Consider the following 16,843-nt stretch of genomic DNA (forward strand, 5'->3'; position numbering starts at 1 on the left):
TCTGCTGCATCGTTTTAGATGTTCCAGGGGAGTGGGAAAATCCTGTTGAGACGCAGCTGAAAAATCTTCTCATCCCTCCAGAGCTCAGGAACGTTGTCCTCTTGTCAAGTCGCTCTGTGAGATGGAGAGAAGGGGCTGAGGAAAGGGGCGCTTCTCCCCTCCGCACACACATACACACACTTTTTTTTTTTATAGATATACTCTGCAGTTTCTCATTTTAAGACTTACTGGTATTTGCATGACTGTGAAGTGTGAAGTGCCCATGTACATGTTGAAATCTCACAACTTCACATGAAGAAAAATAAAATCAAGGTTTGCTTTCTGAGACACTGTAAGTAATGTCAAGCTTGTGTTGGTAGTAATTTTTATCAGACAGATTAGCGTTTTCATATTGACTCTAAGAGGACTTTAAAATATGGATTTGGGGGCAGGTGCCTGTTCCTTGGGAATATTTTTGTGTGCTTTTTTTTTCCCTTCTCTTTTTTTTCTTCCACTGATTACACAATGATTCAGTCTGGCATAATACTCTTAATCTGCAAACTTCCTGCTGTGTTGATCGGACTGGCTTCTGAGACGCGGAGTTCAAAGAACGTAAGATAGTTTAGGAACAGGAAAAGGCCATATGGCTCCACATGCCTGCCCGTCCAAAATGTATCTTAATCCTACCTTCCTGCTATTTTTATTATCCTCCCAGTCCCCCTTTTCTCTACAAGCAAGCTTAGGTCTCGCTTGTACTCCTTTTGTATGTTTTATTTTAATTGCTTTTCCTGCTAACTTGTTCCATATGTTGTTTATCTTTTTGTTTAATAGGTACATTTTTGTTTTCCCTACCCATTCCATATTCCATAAATTTTGTGTGAACTCTCTTTGTGTTTGAAACACTTTCTGTTGATACATTATGATAATTTTTAGCAAATTTGACTAATCTCCTTTCCTTGGGAGAATAAGATCATCCTGCTAAAATTCCCCTTTTCCCTGTCCCTAAACTTAAACTTTGGCATACCTAGAGACTAGCAAAGTCTAGAGAATTTGCTTCAAGATAGTGGTAGTAAGAAAAGCTTTTTTTTTTTTTTCAATAAAATGTCATATGTTTGATTTATTTGTTAAGAAAAGTGATGGTAAATACGTGTGAAAGCTTGCAAATTCCACACGTCTAGTTATGTTTTATTATTTAGGTAGATAGGCAGCTTTTGGAGTAACACTACATCATGTCAGTAATGACTGAACGGGACATGCAGTTCTGTCGTCTCCTGCTTTTTACATTGCACATATATATATATATATATATTTAATGAATCAAGAGCGGTGCTGAGCTTGGCTGTATTCAGTCTGGTATTTCTTAGTAAGTGCTGAAGGTGTAGCTGGGAAATGACTGAGTACTTTCAACTGGTGGTTTCTGATATCCAGGTGCTTACACTGCTCTTAAAGTGGGGAGGGGGGTTGAAACACAGAAATCTTTAGCCAATTCACCAGCTCCCAGAATGCAGCTAATTGCATATATTGTTTGTTTGTGTGTTTAATTCCTGCAGGGAGCCCTTGGAAGCCTACATCTATTTTGGCCCTGTGTATTACCAGAAGCTGAAGCACATGGTGCTGGATAAAATGCACGCGCGAGCGCGAGGCCCCAGGGCAGTGCTCACCAGGTACGGCCGGCGACGGGCGCCGAGAGGGGAGCTCCAGAGCACAGGGCTCCAGGGCAAAGTCTGCTTGCCCTGTGGGACGGGAAATGAAGCGCTCCTAGTTTGTAATACGCCGTTAAAGAGCAAAGGCTCTCCTCAATATTGACATTTGTAGTGCTTTAGAAAACTACTTTATGAGGAAAGAGGATTTTTTGGTTTGGTTTTTGTTTTGTTTTGTTTTTTTCCTCAAGTGAAGTCATTTTGACACTTAGTGTGAGTTAAACACTTAAGAATTGAAGGCTGATTTTTTGTTTGTTTGCTTTTGTTTCTCTGGATTTTTAATGGAACTTCAGCTGCCTTAGAAATCTTCATCCTGTAGCTGTTAGTAGATCCATAGAATGTCAGCTCTTCAAGAGCTGGAGTCAAATGCACATATTTTTTTTTCCAAGAGACCTTCCCTTCTCTTAGTTAGATGGAAACTTTGTTTGGGGATCTCATTTTTTAAAGCTATTTTGGAATTTCATCTCACGGAAGAGCACACGTGTATGAACATGTACGTGACATCTGGGAAAGGGGCTACTGAATTTCAAGCAGATTGGTCCCATAGTTCCATAGGTTCCAGTGTGGTCAGAGTAACCAGAACCACTCTTTCCCCTCTGGAATTCAAGTAACACTTGCATCTTCAGAAGTCTGATGTATTTTTTTTACACTTGTTACAAATGATTATTAGATGTGGAAGGTTTTTAAAATCCTGATCTCTGTGAGTTTTAATAAGTTGGCAAAACTTAAGTATAATTAGGAACTTTAGCAAATATGGTAGTTTGAAATGCTCTAAACAAAATATGCTCTTAAATCTCTGGGGCAGCTCCATCATTAGATACTCTAGGTGCTTTACACAGCTCCACATACCAAAACAGTGGACAAACGTTGGGTTTCACTGGCCAAAAAAGCCACTTGTGATTACTAGCACCAATTTTTATTTCTTCTCTCTTCTGTCATGCTTCAGTATGTAAAGATTGAAGTATTTAATAAAAATGCATGCAATATTTTGCATATTGCATATGAATGTCTCATCAAAACAGAGTACTCCATCTGCATCCAGGTGGTTTGTTACTGGATACAGTTGCATTCTCAGATACTCTGGTTTTCACTTATTCAGGTGCCCCCTATAATGCAGAGTCGTGTCTGTGGCAGTGCAGCTGTGACTCGCAGGACTGCACTGTATTGCTAGTGCAGGAGCCAACATTTACTGCTTCAGCTGGAATAATGTGTTTGCAAGAGCAGCCGCGCTGATTTGGGGATTATTCCTGCCCATTGATGCTGTTCTGTTCCTACAGTTTGAAGGGAGGTATTCCTAGAACTGTAGCACATCTGTTCTAGAATACATGCAGTATTTTTCAAATCCTTTTTTCAAAGGCAGCCCACGGAAGGTCGATCCCGTGACGGTGGTTTACGTCTTGGAGAGATGGAGCGGGATTGTTTAATAGGTTACGGAGCCAGCATGCTTCTACTGGAGAGACTGATGATCTCAAGCGACGCCTTTGAAGTGGATGTTTGCGGGCAGTGTGGCTTGCTGGGATATTCTGGCTGGTAAGTTGTCTAGTTGTAATAGTTTCTTGTAAATCGTGGTGTCCCTGCTCACCTTGTGCATGTGGCATGTTTCATACGTGTTCATACTTCCAAGAACGCCCGTGAATCTAAGGTGCATAAAGCAAGCTGACATGGAGCACACGTGCCTCTAATTTAATGGAAATGTGCACTTGACTCTGGTGTTTCTCAGCTTGATGGTGCCCCTCAGATTCCAGTTAACAATTCCTTGTACTTGAATCAAAACCAGTGTCAAAATTCAAAAATGGTGTTTGGGGACCTGGTGCAGTTCTGTTGTTCGTGTACTCCTTTTGGTCTGATTGAGTTTGAGACTGGAGTGAGTTTGTAGCTGGTGGACCAGGCATCTCTGCTGATGTGTGGGCCCAGCTAAGCAGCACCAGTGCAAATTGTTCCATCGCCGTTTTTCTCTGCAAAAGGCTGTGACAAACAGCTGGGAGCACTAACCTCTTCTGGACCGTCCAGCTAACTCAGTAATAAAGAATGCCCCAGGCTTGAACTAAACGGCGGTTTCAGCAGATGTCGCAGGACGTTTTGGGGCTGTCTGGTCTCAGTGAGCTGCCAGGCGCCCATGCTTCCCTCTGCAGGTGCTGGCAGTTCAATAGCAGCAGACCAGCACCGGGATGAACCTTTCTTTCCTGGGGGCTCAGCCACGTAAGGTTGATGCAGCAGTTTGACTCACGGATTAAAACTGCCACAACTCTGCTAGTGTGGAAACACCCCTGAATGCATTACAGGGATGTAAGCCTAACTTAATTGCAGACCAGTTTACAGCACACTTAATGTCCAAGTGAGTGAGTTTGTGTTAACGTGCCCTGGAGGATGTGCATGTGCATCAGCTTTAGCAGGCAGGTGCAGCCGTGCCCAGACTCCTTTTCAGACCGCCTGGAAGCAGGTTGCCCCCACACAGGGAGCTTAGTGGCTCTGCTGGATCATGCCCTGCCCTCACAACAGGTTCTTGCTGCACTGCTGAAATTCAGTAGGTTCCTGACTGAGTGCCTTGTGCCCAAGGAACTAATCTCTAGGGTAGCTAACAGTCTTGCCATCTTATTCTCTGTGAGTTCTGAGCTTGTCTTGATCAAACAAATTGTTTTTCCATATAGTGGAAGCATGAATCTAGGTGACAAAACTGTGCAGCGTTCATCAGATCTAATACTATGACCTTTGCTCTTAACCATCTTTTCTCTACAGTAAACTTGAGACACTGTATTCAAAGTTACTCTGTACCTTGCTGGAAATTCACCAGTCTTACTAGAAGATAGGGAATGTTGTTTGTGTGTCCTGTAGGGGGATGTTTTGTTTCGGCCTGATTTTGTTATAGCCACACAGGAAAACAGGCTTGTTAAAGGGATCGGATTATATGGGATACAAAGTTCTTGCAGTTTTTTTGAAGCTGATTTGGAGTGTCATGACAGAGGGAACAAAAAGGGAGCTTGTTGTGAGTTACTCTGCGGCAGGGGAAAAGCTAGAAAATTGGGGGGAAGATCAGGAGAGAGATAAATACCTCAAAAGAACATCGTTTGAAATTTGCATCATCTTGGATGGCAATATCAATGTATTAGGAGAGGTAGGAAATGAGGTTTTATTCACTTGGGTGCTTTGAGAGAATATTTTTCCATGATACAATGAAATATGCAAGTTAAAAGTTGCACCTATTTTCATCTTATCGATGTGAAAGTGACAGCTAACTGTTCTGGCCTTGGTCAGATCCTTCTTCTGAAGTGCATGAAGCCTGACCAAAAATAACATATCCTGTTTCTATGCCAGGAGCAGCAGCAGTTCTCCTCCTGTGGAGCAGAAGTGGTAGGTAAATTAAGCCAGGGCACAGCTGAAGCCTCTTCTGTATATCCTGCCATCGCAGGTGATTTTTAGTTAGACTCGGTCCTCCTCGCTTTTAGGCGATAGTTTTTGGGGGCAGGAGGAAAAGAAGATCCTGATTTTCTTGACTGTGCATGCACTGTATGTGACAAGTGAGGCCTCTTTGTCATCTGAGTCTCTTGGAGCTGCTGCAGTGCCAGTTAACAGCTCATGGAAGTTGTCTGAAAGAAAGGCCATTCCTTCGGTCAGCAGAGCAACCGCTCCTTATAAAGCACTGCATTAAAAATACTGTCATGCAGATGTGCATTAATTTTTTGACACACTTTGACTTTAAGAGCTGTTCTTAAATATTTTCAGAGACCAGATGAGTGAGGGCACCTTGAAGAAAATTAGATTTAAAAATATATATTTTCTAACAAAGATTAATCACTTTTAAAAAGTAACTAAAAGAAACTTCTCCCAGACAGGCATTCATGCCAGACATTCATGCAATTAGTGCTGTGAAACGCTGTCTGATGTGTGAGAGTAATCAATACTAGGTAGTTTCAGCTAAGTGATATAATATGCTGTGTTTGTCATTAGCTGAAGGAAGTGGCCCTATAATGAGTGTCACAATAGACACCAAGTCATTAGAGAAACTCAGAACTTCTAAACTGGCCTTTTCAGTGATTCTGGCATTTAAAAGGCATTGCTGTGAGAAACCATTTAGTAACATGTTGTTTGGTGACTAGCATTAAGGGCATTTGTCTAGGAGGAAGGGGTTATTTTTCTGTAGACAAGGATCTGGTCACAGGGTATATTTTTATGCAGGACAGTAACATCTGTGGTGAGGCCTGACGTGGTTCTTCCACCAGGGAAGGGGACTGTTGTGGCAGCAACAGAACTTGTCTCCATAAAAAAAGATTCAATAAAGGCTGACTGTGAGATTTTATGGCAAATACTTCCAATTTTCCTGTTGTACAGGACTCCGGTCCTGGACGAGCAAGGCTTAGTCCTTTCATGATGGCAAGATGAGACGTTAGTCTGATCCATGGACTATAAGCAGAAAATCTATAGGCAGAAAATATGTTATCTCTGGTCCAGATTCAGCCCTAGTGCTGTTTAGTATCAAATATAGGACCAAGTGTTTCAATTTCTGTCATCCCCCTTGGACGGTGACTCCTGATTTGTGCCTGTAGTGCCTTAACCTCTCAGGGTAATCACCCACCGAGACACAATACTTTCCAAAGCAGACAGGCAGTACACAGGAGAATGAGGAAATAGCAAGGTGGAAAATTAACATTTGTAAGAAAGATTTTTAATTCCTTTTGTGTGTACATGGAGTAAGAAATCAAATGATTTAATGAAAGGAGTTGTTACTGACAGTGAATTTATGAATGTGGATACTAGAGAGACGGCTGAGTGACTAGCCTGTCTGTTCCTTACAACATGGTCAAATTTGTGTCTGTTTGACAAAGAAAACTCTTCCCCAGACTTCCAAGACTGTGTCATTATTTGAGTAACGAGTGCAGAGTTCAAAGCAGGCTGAAGCAGTTTCACTGGTTTCCCATTTGGACTGAAGCTTTGGCTGTTTGCACACAGGGACTTAGGGAGAGATGCCCCTTTCTGAGCTAAGAATAGAAATTTGGGGCAGTATGTTAGTAACATAGTTAGTAGATGAAATTGCATATAAGAACAAAACAAATTTGTTCTTCCTTTATTTCTTCCTGCCTCTCTTTTTGACTGTGCACAAAATGAAACCTGGATCATTAACTATGGTTTCAGAAGACTTAATTCCCTTCACCTCCTTTCTGATGTTACACACTGATGGATCTTGTGTTGGTGCTTGTGGGTGGCAAAGACGGACTGACTCAGTCCTACTAACTGCTGAGCATTGATTCTCCTCAGAAAAACGAAAGCGCAGGTTTAACATTACAATCCTACTGACCTTGATCAGACTGTTTAAGGGCTTAAACTTATCACTTGCTTAAATGCTAAAACGTCTCAGCCACTCAGCACCTTCTGGAGCTGAGTCTTGAGTCCTGGGTAAAGGCAGATGGACAAAGAAAGCAGTGAATGGTGGCAACTGTTCTTTTCTGCAGAGCTTCACATATGCATCAACTCTGACCTTCTTTTGGTTTGTTTCCATAGGTGCCACTACTGTAAATCCTCGTGTCATGTGTCCTCTCTGCGCATACCTTATGCCTGTAAACTCTTATTCCAAGAACTGCAGTCAATGAACATCATACCTCGTCTAAAACTAGCCAAATACAATGAATGAGCAAGAAGAAAACATGGAAGAAAATACTTAAAAAAAAAAATAAAGTCCAGGGTACGTGACTGGAAGATATTTTGGTGAATGTGAATTAAACCTGAGTGGGTAGAAGGGAGACATAAGACATTTGTATGAAGTCTTGCTTGTTGTCATCTGTCTGTTTTGAGTTGAGAGGTGAGCCTCAATTAGCCTGACTAAGTGGGACATGTGCGCGGGGTGGAGTAAAGCCATGGTCCAGCCAAGCACACATGTAACTTCCAAACATGTGACAACCTCAGTGCTTGGTTTCAGTTAATGCTTTGCTGGACCGGGGTTTGAGCTGAACTTAAGTGCACATCTTACTCCTATGGGTTAAAATTATGTTTTCCAGACCAGTGGAATATTGAAGAGTAATAAATATTTTAAATAATAATTGTCTGAATGTATGCATTGATGGCCACCTAAAGATGGTAAAGAATTCTTACAATGTCTAAAACATTTACTTACGCCTTGAGCATTGTCAAAGCATTAAGTTTTTATTAAGTATTGCGTGGTTTAGAGAAATGAAAGAACACATCCTGCAGAAGATTAAATGGCTCTTTTTGAAAGGAATTTGAATATGCAGGTGAAGGTGCATTTGTGGGAAGGTTGTGGTGTGATAATAGTCAGCATGCCTTCATCTAAACACATGCAGTTTCCATGAAGTTCAAGAGAGGTGATGGCATGTGCACTAAAGGCAGGGTACAGCTTACAGATAACCATTCAATTCCAATTGCCTGTAAGACTTCTAGCAATATGCTGGCTCAAAGCCCTGAAAAGACAGCCTGCAAATACTAAGATACTGATGTACACTCTCCTAGGAGTTAAGATTTTTTTTTCTTTTACCTATGGGGCTGTCCACAGCTTTAAAAATATACTGTAAAAAACACCAGCACTCCACTGACAGTCAAGCAGGATTGAGTGACCTTAAAGGATTTAGAGAGGGAACAGCTGAACTTTTTTATGAGATACAAGGCCCAAAGCTAAGGCAGTGGATGAACTAAGAGTTCCCTTAGTACCCTAAAGATCACTTGAGCCATTGCTCAGCCAAGCACATGGTTAACTCTGTAAATACAGCTGTAGTCCTGCAGAAGTTGAGATGAAGTATAGGCATGTTCAGAGGCTCTTTGGTTCCTCAAATGGCTGCATGGTGCCTGCCAGTCCTGCTGCTGTTTTTGCAGTCCGGTTGCTGCTCTTCTTTTTGCTGCTTAAACACTCAATAATTACTGGATAGGTTTGCTTTTTCAAGCTGTCGTCAAACTGCTTAAATTAGTAGCTTTGCATCTGGGCTTACAAGTCGAGTCTGAAGGGGCAGTCTTTGGTCCAGCTGCAAAGAAGTGAAGAGTAATGATAACAGAGATACTTAGAACAGCACAGTTAGATTGGAAAAAGCTGTTGAAGCATCCCTACCAAGACCAGAACAGCTCAAGGCCATTAGCAAAGACTTGCAACAGAGCTATGTACAGGAAAGACTGTCATTTGCAAATGAAGACGCTAAGCAAAAGCCCACCACCAACACAGTGAGCTCTGCTTTGCTTCCTGAGGCCGCCAAGGAGAGCAGCAGGAGCACCAGCAGAGGGTGTGAGCCTCAAGGGCTGCAGCCACCCACGGGACTCCTCGCCTGGAGCCAGGAAACTGCTCTGGGATAAGGTGCTCCCTCGCTAACTGTGCTCTCCTAGCTTGGGAGGTCTGAGTTCCAGCAGAGATTGAGCAGTAGGTGGGACGGCACCTACAGAAACGTCAGCAGGCACAGCAGGAGTGTGAGGAGCGGAGGAGCGCGCAGCTGCCTCTCCTCCCACCAGGAGAGCAGCAGGAGAGCTGCTGAGGAGGTAAGGGGAATCATCTGAGGTGGCTGAAGGTGAGGAAGAACAGGGCAACCTTAGCAGTGATGTGTCCAGTAGAACACCAAAGCTAGGCCTGTCTGGCAGTAGGTGAGGATCATCACCCATGTGCTGTTCTGGTAATGTGTGAATGAAACAGCCTCTCAGTTTGCACTTGTTGCTGTCCTCCCTAGGCCTGTTTGCACGCAGGAGGCAAGATTCGAGTTCAAACTGGCTTTTTACTGCCAGCCTCTCTCCAAGAGGCTACCTCTGTTCCACCATAGTAGACACATTGAAGTGCTTTCTGGTAGTAGCAGTAGAATAAGCATTACAAAACCAGCAGAATAAATTGAAAGAACAGTTACAGGCTCCTGGAATGCAATGGTCAAAATGGCAATGGAGGGAAGAACCCTATTGCAGCCAGAAGAAAGATGGCACATGGGCTGAAGGGGTAAAATACATCCCCAGAACCCTGATGTTACCCCACTGCTTGTCTCTGGTGAGCCTCATCTCTGCAGCCCTTTGAACTATCTGAATATCCAAGAAGAGGGATGTGCAGGGCCTGACCAGGTTATTTCCCCCTTTCCCTTTTGATCCAGTGAACCGTCATGCAGAGGTCTGAAGTCAGCTAATGACTGCGCTGCTGTAGCTGGACATTACAAGAGCAAGCCTGTCATGACAACTCTTTGTTTAATTGGTGAAAGGGATGCAATATTCTGAATAACACTTGACAGTCTTAAGGCTTTAGCAAAAGCAGCTGTGGCTAGAAAATTGCCATAAAGTTTTCATTCCATTCCAACTTCTTTATCTCTTGCTATTTAGTGTCCAGGAGAGGCTTTCTACCAGAAATGCTATTCGACAGGAAGGTTGCTAGCGTAAGTCTCAGCTGAAACACAGAATACAGCACACTTTCTGAGATAAACTAGACATCTGTTGATGTTGGAAGCAAAATCTAAATCCATGTATTACATTTAAGTTCCCACCTACTTTGTAGATCAAGGATTCAATGGTATTTAAAAAGGTAGAAGTACTTAGGAGCCTAGACTTCAGTACATAAGCCTGTTATTCCATGACAAAACAAAAGCATTAAGTAAAAGCTACCCCTCTGAATACAGTACGTGTCTGACCACACTGTTTTGTTATGAGAGACGGAATCAAGCCAAGGAGGCTGCAGGAATGCTGTAAGGCAGAACAAAATAGGTCTTCTAGCCATTTCTGGAACTGTGGGTTAGGAGAATCACTTGTTTAGAGTTCAGAAAAACAGCCTCACTTAGAGTCACTTATGTAACCCCCAAAAGCTTCTGGGTTTTGCTTTTTTTTAAGGTAAATGTTTCCAAACATAGGAACTAAAAAAGAAAACTATAAAGAAAAATGAAAACACATTTTGGCTGATTTTGGCATTCAAAGAGGATATAATATGAAATATAGGCATACTGAGATTTAATAATTTTAAGATGTTGAAAATAAAGGGTTCCCACTATGCAAGACTGGTTTTGTTTGTAATGTCCATATCTTGTTAAGAGTTTTTCTGTACAAAGAAGCTTCAATGTTCAGTTTAGAGAACTTTTATTTGTTTGGACTCCATTGTTACCTGTTGCTTAAAAATTGAGGAAAAAAATATGCAAAACATAGATCTATTATGATGAGAAATTACTTTTAGGTGAGTTCTCAGGATATCCTGATGGCAAATACAAAAAAAAAAATCTGTGGTTTACAGCAAGTCATACTTAAAAACTTAAAAAGACAGAAGTATATTTCAGTGGTTAGTGATAAATGGCTAAAGTGCTTTGGATCTGAAAAAAAATGGTTTGTAAGCTCTCTTCAGAACACGCTTTCAAGGTCTGTTTCTAAGTATCCTTGTCATTGTACAGCTGCAAAACCAAAGGAGAGAGGCTGGAAATTTTCTGTGCTTCCTCTTTTGAGAGCCAGGATGGCCTGGGCACCGGCGAGCCCAAACCACGAGAGCCCAGCTAAGCTTGCGCCTGCCCCACAGCGCCCACGGCAGCGGTACTGGGGAGCTTCTCCACTGCGAGCGGCTCCGGACCATGGCACCGAGTGGGCTCAGCGCTGCCGAGAAGCCCCTTTCACCGGCCTCTCCTCCAGTTGGAGCTGAGGATTGTTTTACAGCCCGTTGCTGATCCAGAGGGGCCGCGGGGCACTTGATGAATTCCCTCTTCTGAAGAGGACGTGACTTGCCCAGGGCCACAGAAAGGCTGTGCCAAAAGTGGGATCAGGACTCTGCAGTCCCCAGGTGCCAGACACGTGCTTGCCTTAAAACTGAGCACTTCATCAAACCGTAAAATCCAGCCAGATGGTGACTCTTTGCTATTATCTGGACCAGGGCTGGAAGGCTTAATGTGTGCAAGACACAGTGAAGATCTGCATCCCAGTTTCTGTTTCTGAGGCTCAGAAACCTGGAAAATGGGTCCATGTATCAGATCTAAATGCTACTACGAACTTGAGCATGCTTAAGCCCAAGTTCTGAGGGCTTCAGTCAATCTTTATCATGAACAGCTCTTGAAATATTTCAATCTCAACCTGGATCCATCAGCTGCTGCAGGGACAGGCAGGGAGGAAATTATTTTGTTTTGTTTTCTGGAAGAAGTAGCAAGGTGCAGGAGTAAGGACTAGCTCATTTGTCAGCCTTACTCTTCCGTATGTTCATTGACCAAGTCAGGCACACATCTATTTATAAACAGTCTCTGCCAGGTAGCAGAGCCTGCTGAATTGGCCATTCAATCAGTTTTGCCTCTTACCAAATATTTAAAGCTCATTGTATGGGCCCAGGCATCACGTAGGTCTTCTTTGCCATACATACATATGAATTTATGTACCAGGAACTCCAGACCTCTGAGGTTAACAGTCTCCAAGCCCAGGCCAGAGCCAATGCAGGGACTTTTTAACGGCCGGAATTTTTTGAAAAAGCAGTATAAATAGCATTGTGCCTGTGTGAGGGAAGGCAATGACAAAGATTTCTGCTGGCTACTCTGCAAGTGAATTTGGACCTTTGCTTCACCTTCAGAAAAAATCCTTCCGAGTCTGTGAGCAGGCCATTGCTGTTTGTATCTTCCTGCTAGCAGCAGCAGCAGCTTCATCTGTCATTATCAGCACTTTCGGGAAGCTACTTGCCCTAGCGATATGATTTACCATTCTAGCAGATACATGGTAGTTGCCGTGTGTGAACAACAAAATATTTATAAACAGAGAACCGCTCTCAAACTTAGAAAAGAAATAAAACAATATTCCATGCAGCAATGTTCTAATTTTTTGCTAAAAATACTATGTGATAATGGAAATGGTTTTACCTTTTAGTGAACTGGAAACTCAAGACTGCATTTGGGCCTCCCACAGCCAGTCCCAGGCAGGCACCAAAGGTAACTCGCCGTGTTCCAGGCACATCAAAAGAAACAGATTATCAGTCAGTCATCTCAAGGATACCAGGGCTCCACATTCACTTGTTCTGCAGCTGAGATGCAGTCTGGAACGGATCTTTTCTGTGTCTGTTGTCTATAACAGCTTTTAAGGCTCTCTCTTCTTCCAACACACAGTACAAATCCTCTGGTAACTAGTACCAGCCACACACAACAAAAGCCAGCACAACCCGAGGTGAGCCCAGAAATCAAGGACTGCTTGCCCTGTTCTCCTAAGTCAGCAAGACTGGCCCAGGCTCGCACGCATCCTGAGGCTACCCAAGCCTACAGGACCAGAAGTGTGAGTTCGCTTCCTCCGTGCGGGCTGAAGCTGAACAACGTGAGCAGCATATTGTCATTTCTAGGCCCCTTGTAGGAGCCATGAGCTTGAGAAGCCTGGAGCTGAGCAAAATTCCTTTCAAGGGCATTAATGAAAGATCACATAGGGTTGATCTACACTCCCTTTTTGCAGAAATTGGCTTCAGATATGTCTGCACGTAAGCTGGGCAAGAGGGTGGACAGAAGCTTTTGTGCATTTTGAGAGGAGAGAAGGAGGTTGCTGTCTTAGGCAAATAACTTCTTAACTCACAGCCTACAGCCACTGACAAAATAATAAAGCTGTCACCTGCTGTCACCAGTACTCTGTGCAGGGACATGGAATCCAAAAGGATCCTCTGAGTCACTGAATCCAGATCCCTGACAATCCATTTCACATGACCCCTTTCACAAGCCAGTCAATCTTGCCACCAAAATGAAAGCAATTTCTTTTCCATGCCAATCTCAGTGCAAACTAGTCTAGAATTTCAACCTAGACTCTGCTTGGATGTTTTAGCTAAATTAATAGCTAAAATAATTAGCAACAATTTATATCCTCTTGTTCCTGTGCTGACATTGTTCTTTTGTTCAGAGAGCTCTTATTCCTTGATGTTTGCCCCCCAAATAATTCTTATAGCAAGAAAGGTTTGCCTAGTACCAGCCTGTTGGCACCACTGACTGCAGAGTGAAAGACAGTTGTGGAAACCTCTGTTTTGCTGAAAGAGCTCAAGTTACCTGAGTGATAAGTTGATACAAACAGCAGTATCTCCATTCTACCTCTGCTTTGCTAAACCAGCTGCCTCCAAGACAGGTTTTCTTTTCCCTTAATAAACCTACTCTTCTGTCTGTGCATCTGAGCATGTTTCTATTCATCTTTCTTGCACAGAAGGGACTAGAACTGTCCATACTATCCAACCTGTGGTAACAGAGGTGTTTCACTTCCTTCTACTACAGAAGCAGAGTCCCCTCTCCACTAGAAACATTTTGTCTGATGCAGTGTAAGGTTATATGAGCTTCTTTAATGGGTTGTAGTTGTTCTGCACAAGCAAGAATGTAGAGTGAGGAGTCCTGGTTATAGAGTTTTGCATCCTTGCCAAGGCCAGTGCTTTCTTCTGCATTAGATCAAAGCCTTCTGCCTACATTTCACATTTGCAGTGGTTCCATCTGTAAACATCAAACTTACAGCACATTGCATGAACCTGATTTTCACAGGAGGGTTGTGTGCCACGCTTTCAGAAGAATCAAAGCTTTTGTGTAGTCTCAGGTGGGATAGCCGCAGCAGAAGATACAAGATACAAAAGACAAATAAAACAATAAATAATGATGACTGAGCAGTACATCAGAGCCACCTGACCAAGGAAGGAGGGAATAAGGTAAGCAGGAAGACAACAGCATTGACATATTCAACAAGAACGAGGACAGGAGCTAACATGGAAAGGCAAGGAGTAAGCAGATTGCAACAACAAGCACCTCTGGTCTAGCCTACCGGTGATCCTTCCTGTGCATCATCACATACAGGGGATTTATATCTTTGTATCATGTCAAAGAAGAGAGCAAGGCTCAAGGCATCCAAGCTGTGCATTATCACATCTGAATTCCATCCTTAGCATCACCCTAGAAGGGGCATATCCCAGTGTTCACACAGTCTGTGTTTCCCTTATCTCTAGGACAGCAACACCCCAGAACCAGTTTCTTTAAAAGAGGAAATTTCCATGAGCGCAAAGTGCCACTAACAGACACCCAGCACCTGCCCTTGTGAGTGTCAGGCACTTGCAGAACTCAGGCCCAGGTGGCTGTAGCAGGGTATGAATAAGCACTTCCTTGGTAGGGTGCCAGTCTCAAGGCATCTGGTCCAAGGAAGGTGTCTCAGCCTCTTGCTGAGGTCTTTGAGCGTAACTACCCGCGTGGTCAGGGTAGCAGGAATGTTTATAGACTGCTCTCCTTTCCTGCAGCCGCAGTGAGCATTTTTTTATTTATATTTTAAAGAGTTAATATTGGTTTTAAAATCCCTCAGAGAATGCACAGGCCCCACCCCAGGCCATGTGGCCTTAATATTCATGTAGGTAAAAAAAAATGTGGGATGTGTAAATTCAATATTTTATCCAATGGGAAATGCTAATGTTTAATAAAAATATATAAATATATAATAAAAAAGGCATCAGGCCTCGAAGGCTCTTTACCACGCAGACGACTCCTTAACAAAAATTTAGGAAGGAAAAAAAAAAAAAAAAGGCAGGGCGGAGGGATGGCCTCGGTTTGGCAGCTGCGATCAGAAATAACGTTGCACCCTCACACTGCCCGAGGCCCCTGAGGGGACCTGCAGGGAGCACAACACAGCCTGTCACCCCCACCCCACTGGCAGAGCAGGGACGCTGCCCGGGCCACTAACGCCCCCGCACCCCGGCGCCTCCCCGCTAACGGTCCCCAGGCGCCCCCGCCAGCGACCCTGCCCGGCGCCGCCACGGCAGCGGTCCCCGCGCTCACGGTGCCCTCGTCAACGGCTCTCCCTAAAATCTCCCCGCCAACGGCTCCCCGCTAACGGTCCCCTCGCTAACAGTCCCCTCGCCAACGACTCCCCCTAAAACCTCCCCGCTAACGGCGCCCCGCCAACGGTCCCCGCACTAACGGTCCCCTCGTCAACGGCTCTCCCTAAAATCTCCCCGCCAACGGCTCCCCGCTAACGGTCCCCGCACTAACGGTCCCCTCGCTAACGGCTCCCCCTAAAACCTCCCCGCCAACGGCTCCCCGCTAACGGTCCCCGCACTAACGGTCCCCTCGCTCATGGCTCTCCCCAACGCCTCCACGCTAGCGTCCCGCTCGCTAACGGCTCCCTGCTAAAAGTGTCCTCGCTAACGGCTCTCCCCAGAGCCACCCTGCTAACGGTCCCCTCTCTCACGGTCTCCTCGCTCACAGCTCTCCCCAAAGCCTCACCCCTAAGAGCTTCCCGCTAGCGGTCCCCTCACTAACGGTCCCCTCGCTAACGTCTCTCCGCTAACAGACCCCCACGCTAACGGTTCTTCCCAGAGCGTCGCCGTTAACGGACCCCTTGCTCACGGCTCTCCCCGCTAACGGCTCTCTGCTAACAGTCCCCTCGCTCACGGCTCCCCACTAACGGTCCCCTCGCTAACGATTCTCCCCAGAGCGCCCCTGCTAACGACCCCCTCGCTAAAGTTCCCTTCGCTGTCGGCTCTCCCCAAAGCCACCCCGCTGACGATGCCCTCGCTCATGGCTCCGAGGCCGCACTAGGAGCCGCGGGCAGCCATGAGGCCGCCTCGCCGCCGCGCTGCGAGCTGGGCCAGACCGGGCCGGGCGGCGTGCCCAGCGGTGGCGGCAGCAGGGGGGCCGGAGCGGGACAGGTGCCACGGTAAGGCCTAACTTGGGGCGGGAGGCAGCGGTGGCGAGGCCAGGGCGGGCGGCGGGGCGACATTAGGCAGCCGGGAGCGGCACAGCCCACGAGCCGCACATCGCGACGTCGAGGGGACGCGAGCGACAGCAGTGGGACATGCGCCTGGCTGTGCCCGCCCCGTCCCGTCCCGCCGGCAGCGGCGCCAGCCCCGCCGCGCACAGGTGTAACCGGGGCGCACAGGGACCCCCTGTAGTCGTGAAGTGATACAGCTTGGCTTTTATTCTTTTTTTTTTTTTTTTCCGAGGGGGCGGGGGAGGAGGGAAGAGGGAAGAGGAGGAAGTTAGCAGCCTTCCAAAGCAAAGGCAAAAGTGGCCCTAAGGCCCGGCCTGCTGACGGATGCTTTGGCCCCCCTTGCCCGCGGCTCCCGGGAGCTCGCGCCATCCCTTGGAGCCGTCACCGCGGAGCCGCCTGTCCCGCCAGGCGCCCCGCGCCGAGCTCCCTCTCCCGGCGCCGGCACGAAGCCCGTCGCGTTTAACGGTTCCCCGGAGCTCCGGGGCAGCGGCGGCTCCGCGGAGCGCTGCCCTGGGCACGTCTGTGCAGCAGGCGGCCCTGGGGCGGCCAATTTCTGTCCCTCGAGT

General features: G+C 45.6%; 1 protein-coding gene across 1 annotated transcript in view; it reads left to right on the plus strand.

Moving 5' to 3' along the window:
- Positions 1–7,438, plus strand: part of POLR3B (RNA polymerase III subunit B) — a 63,592-nt gene extending 56,154 nt beyond the window's left edge. The window contains exons 26-28 of the mRNA XM_088521670.1: positions 1,530–1,643; positions 3,036–3,209; positions 7,173–7,438. Coding sequence (XP_088377796.1) covers positions 1,530–1,643; positions 3,036–3,209; positions 7,173–7,302 — 418 coding nt within the window. The 3' untranslated portion in view covers positions 7,303–7,438. The remainder of the gene's footprint in view (positions 1–1,529; positions 1,644–3,035; positions 3,210–7,172) is intronic.
- Positions 7,439–16,843: the final 9,405 nt, after the last annotated feature.

The sequence above is a fragment of the Tinamus guttatus genome, unplaced genomic scaffold, assembly GCF_059628265.1.
Source record: "Tinamus guttatus ecotype Peru unplaced genomic scaffold, ASM5962826v1 Tinamus_guttatus_pri_ptg000125l, whole genome shotgun sequence".
NCBI lineage: Eukaryota > Metazoa > Chordata > Aves > Tinamiformes > Tinamidae > Tinamus > Tinamus guttatus.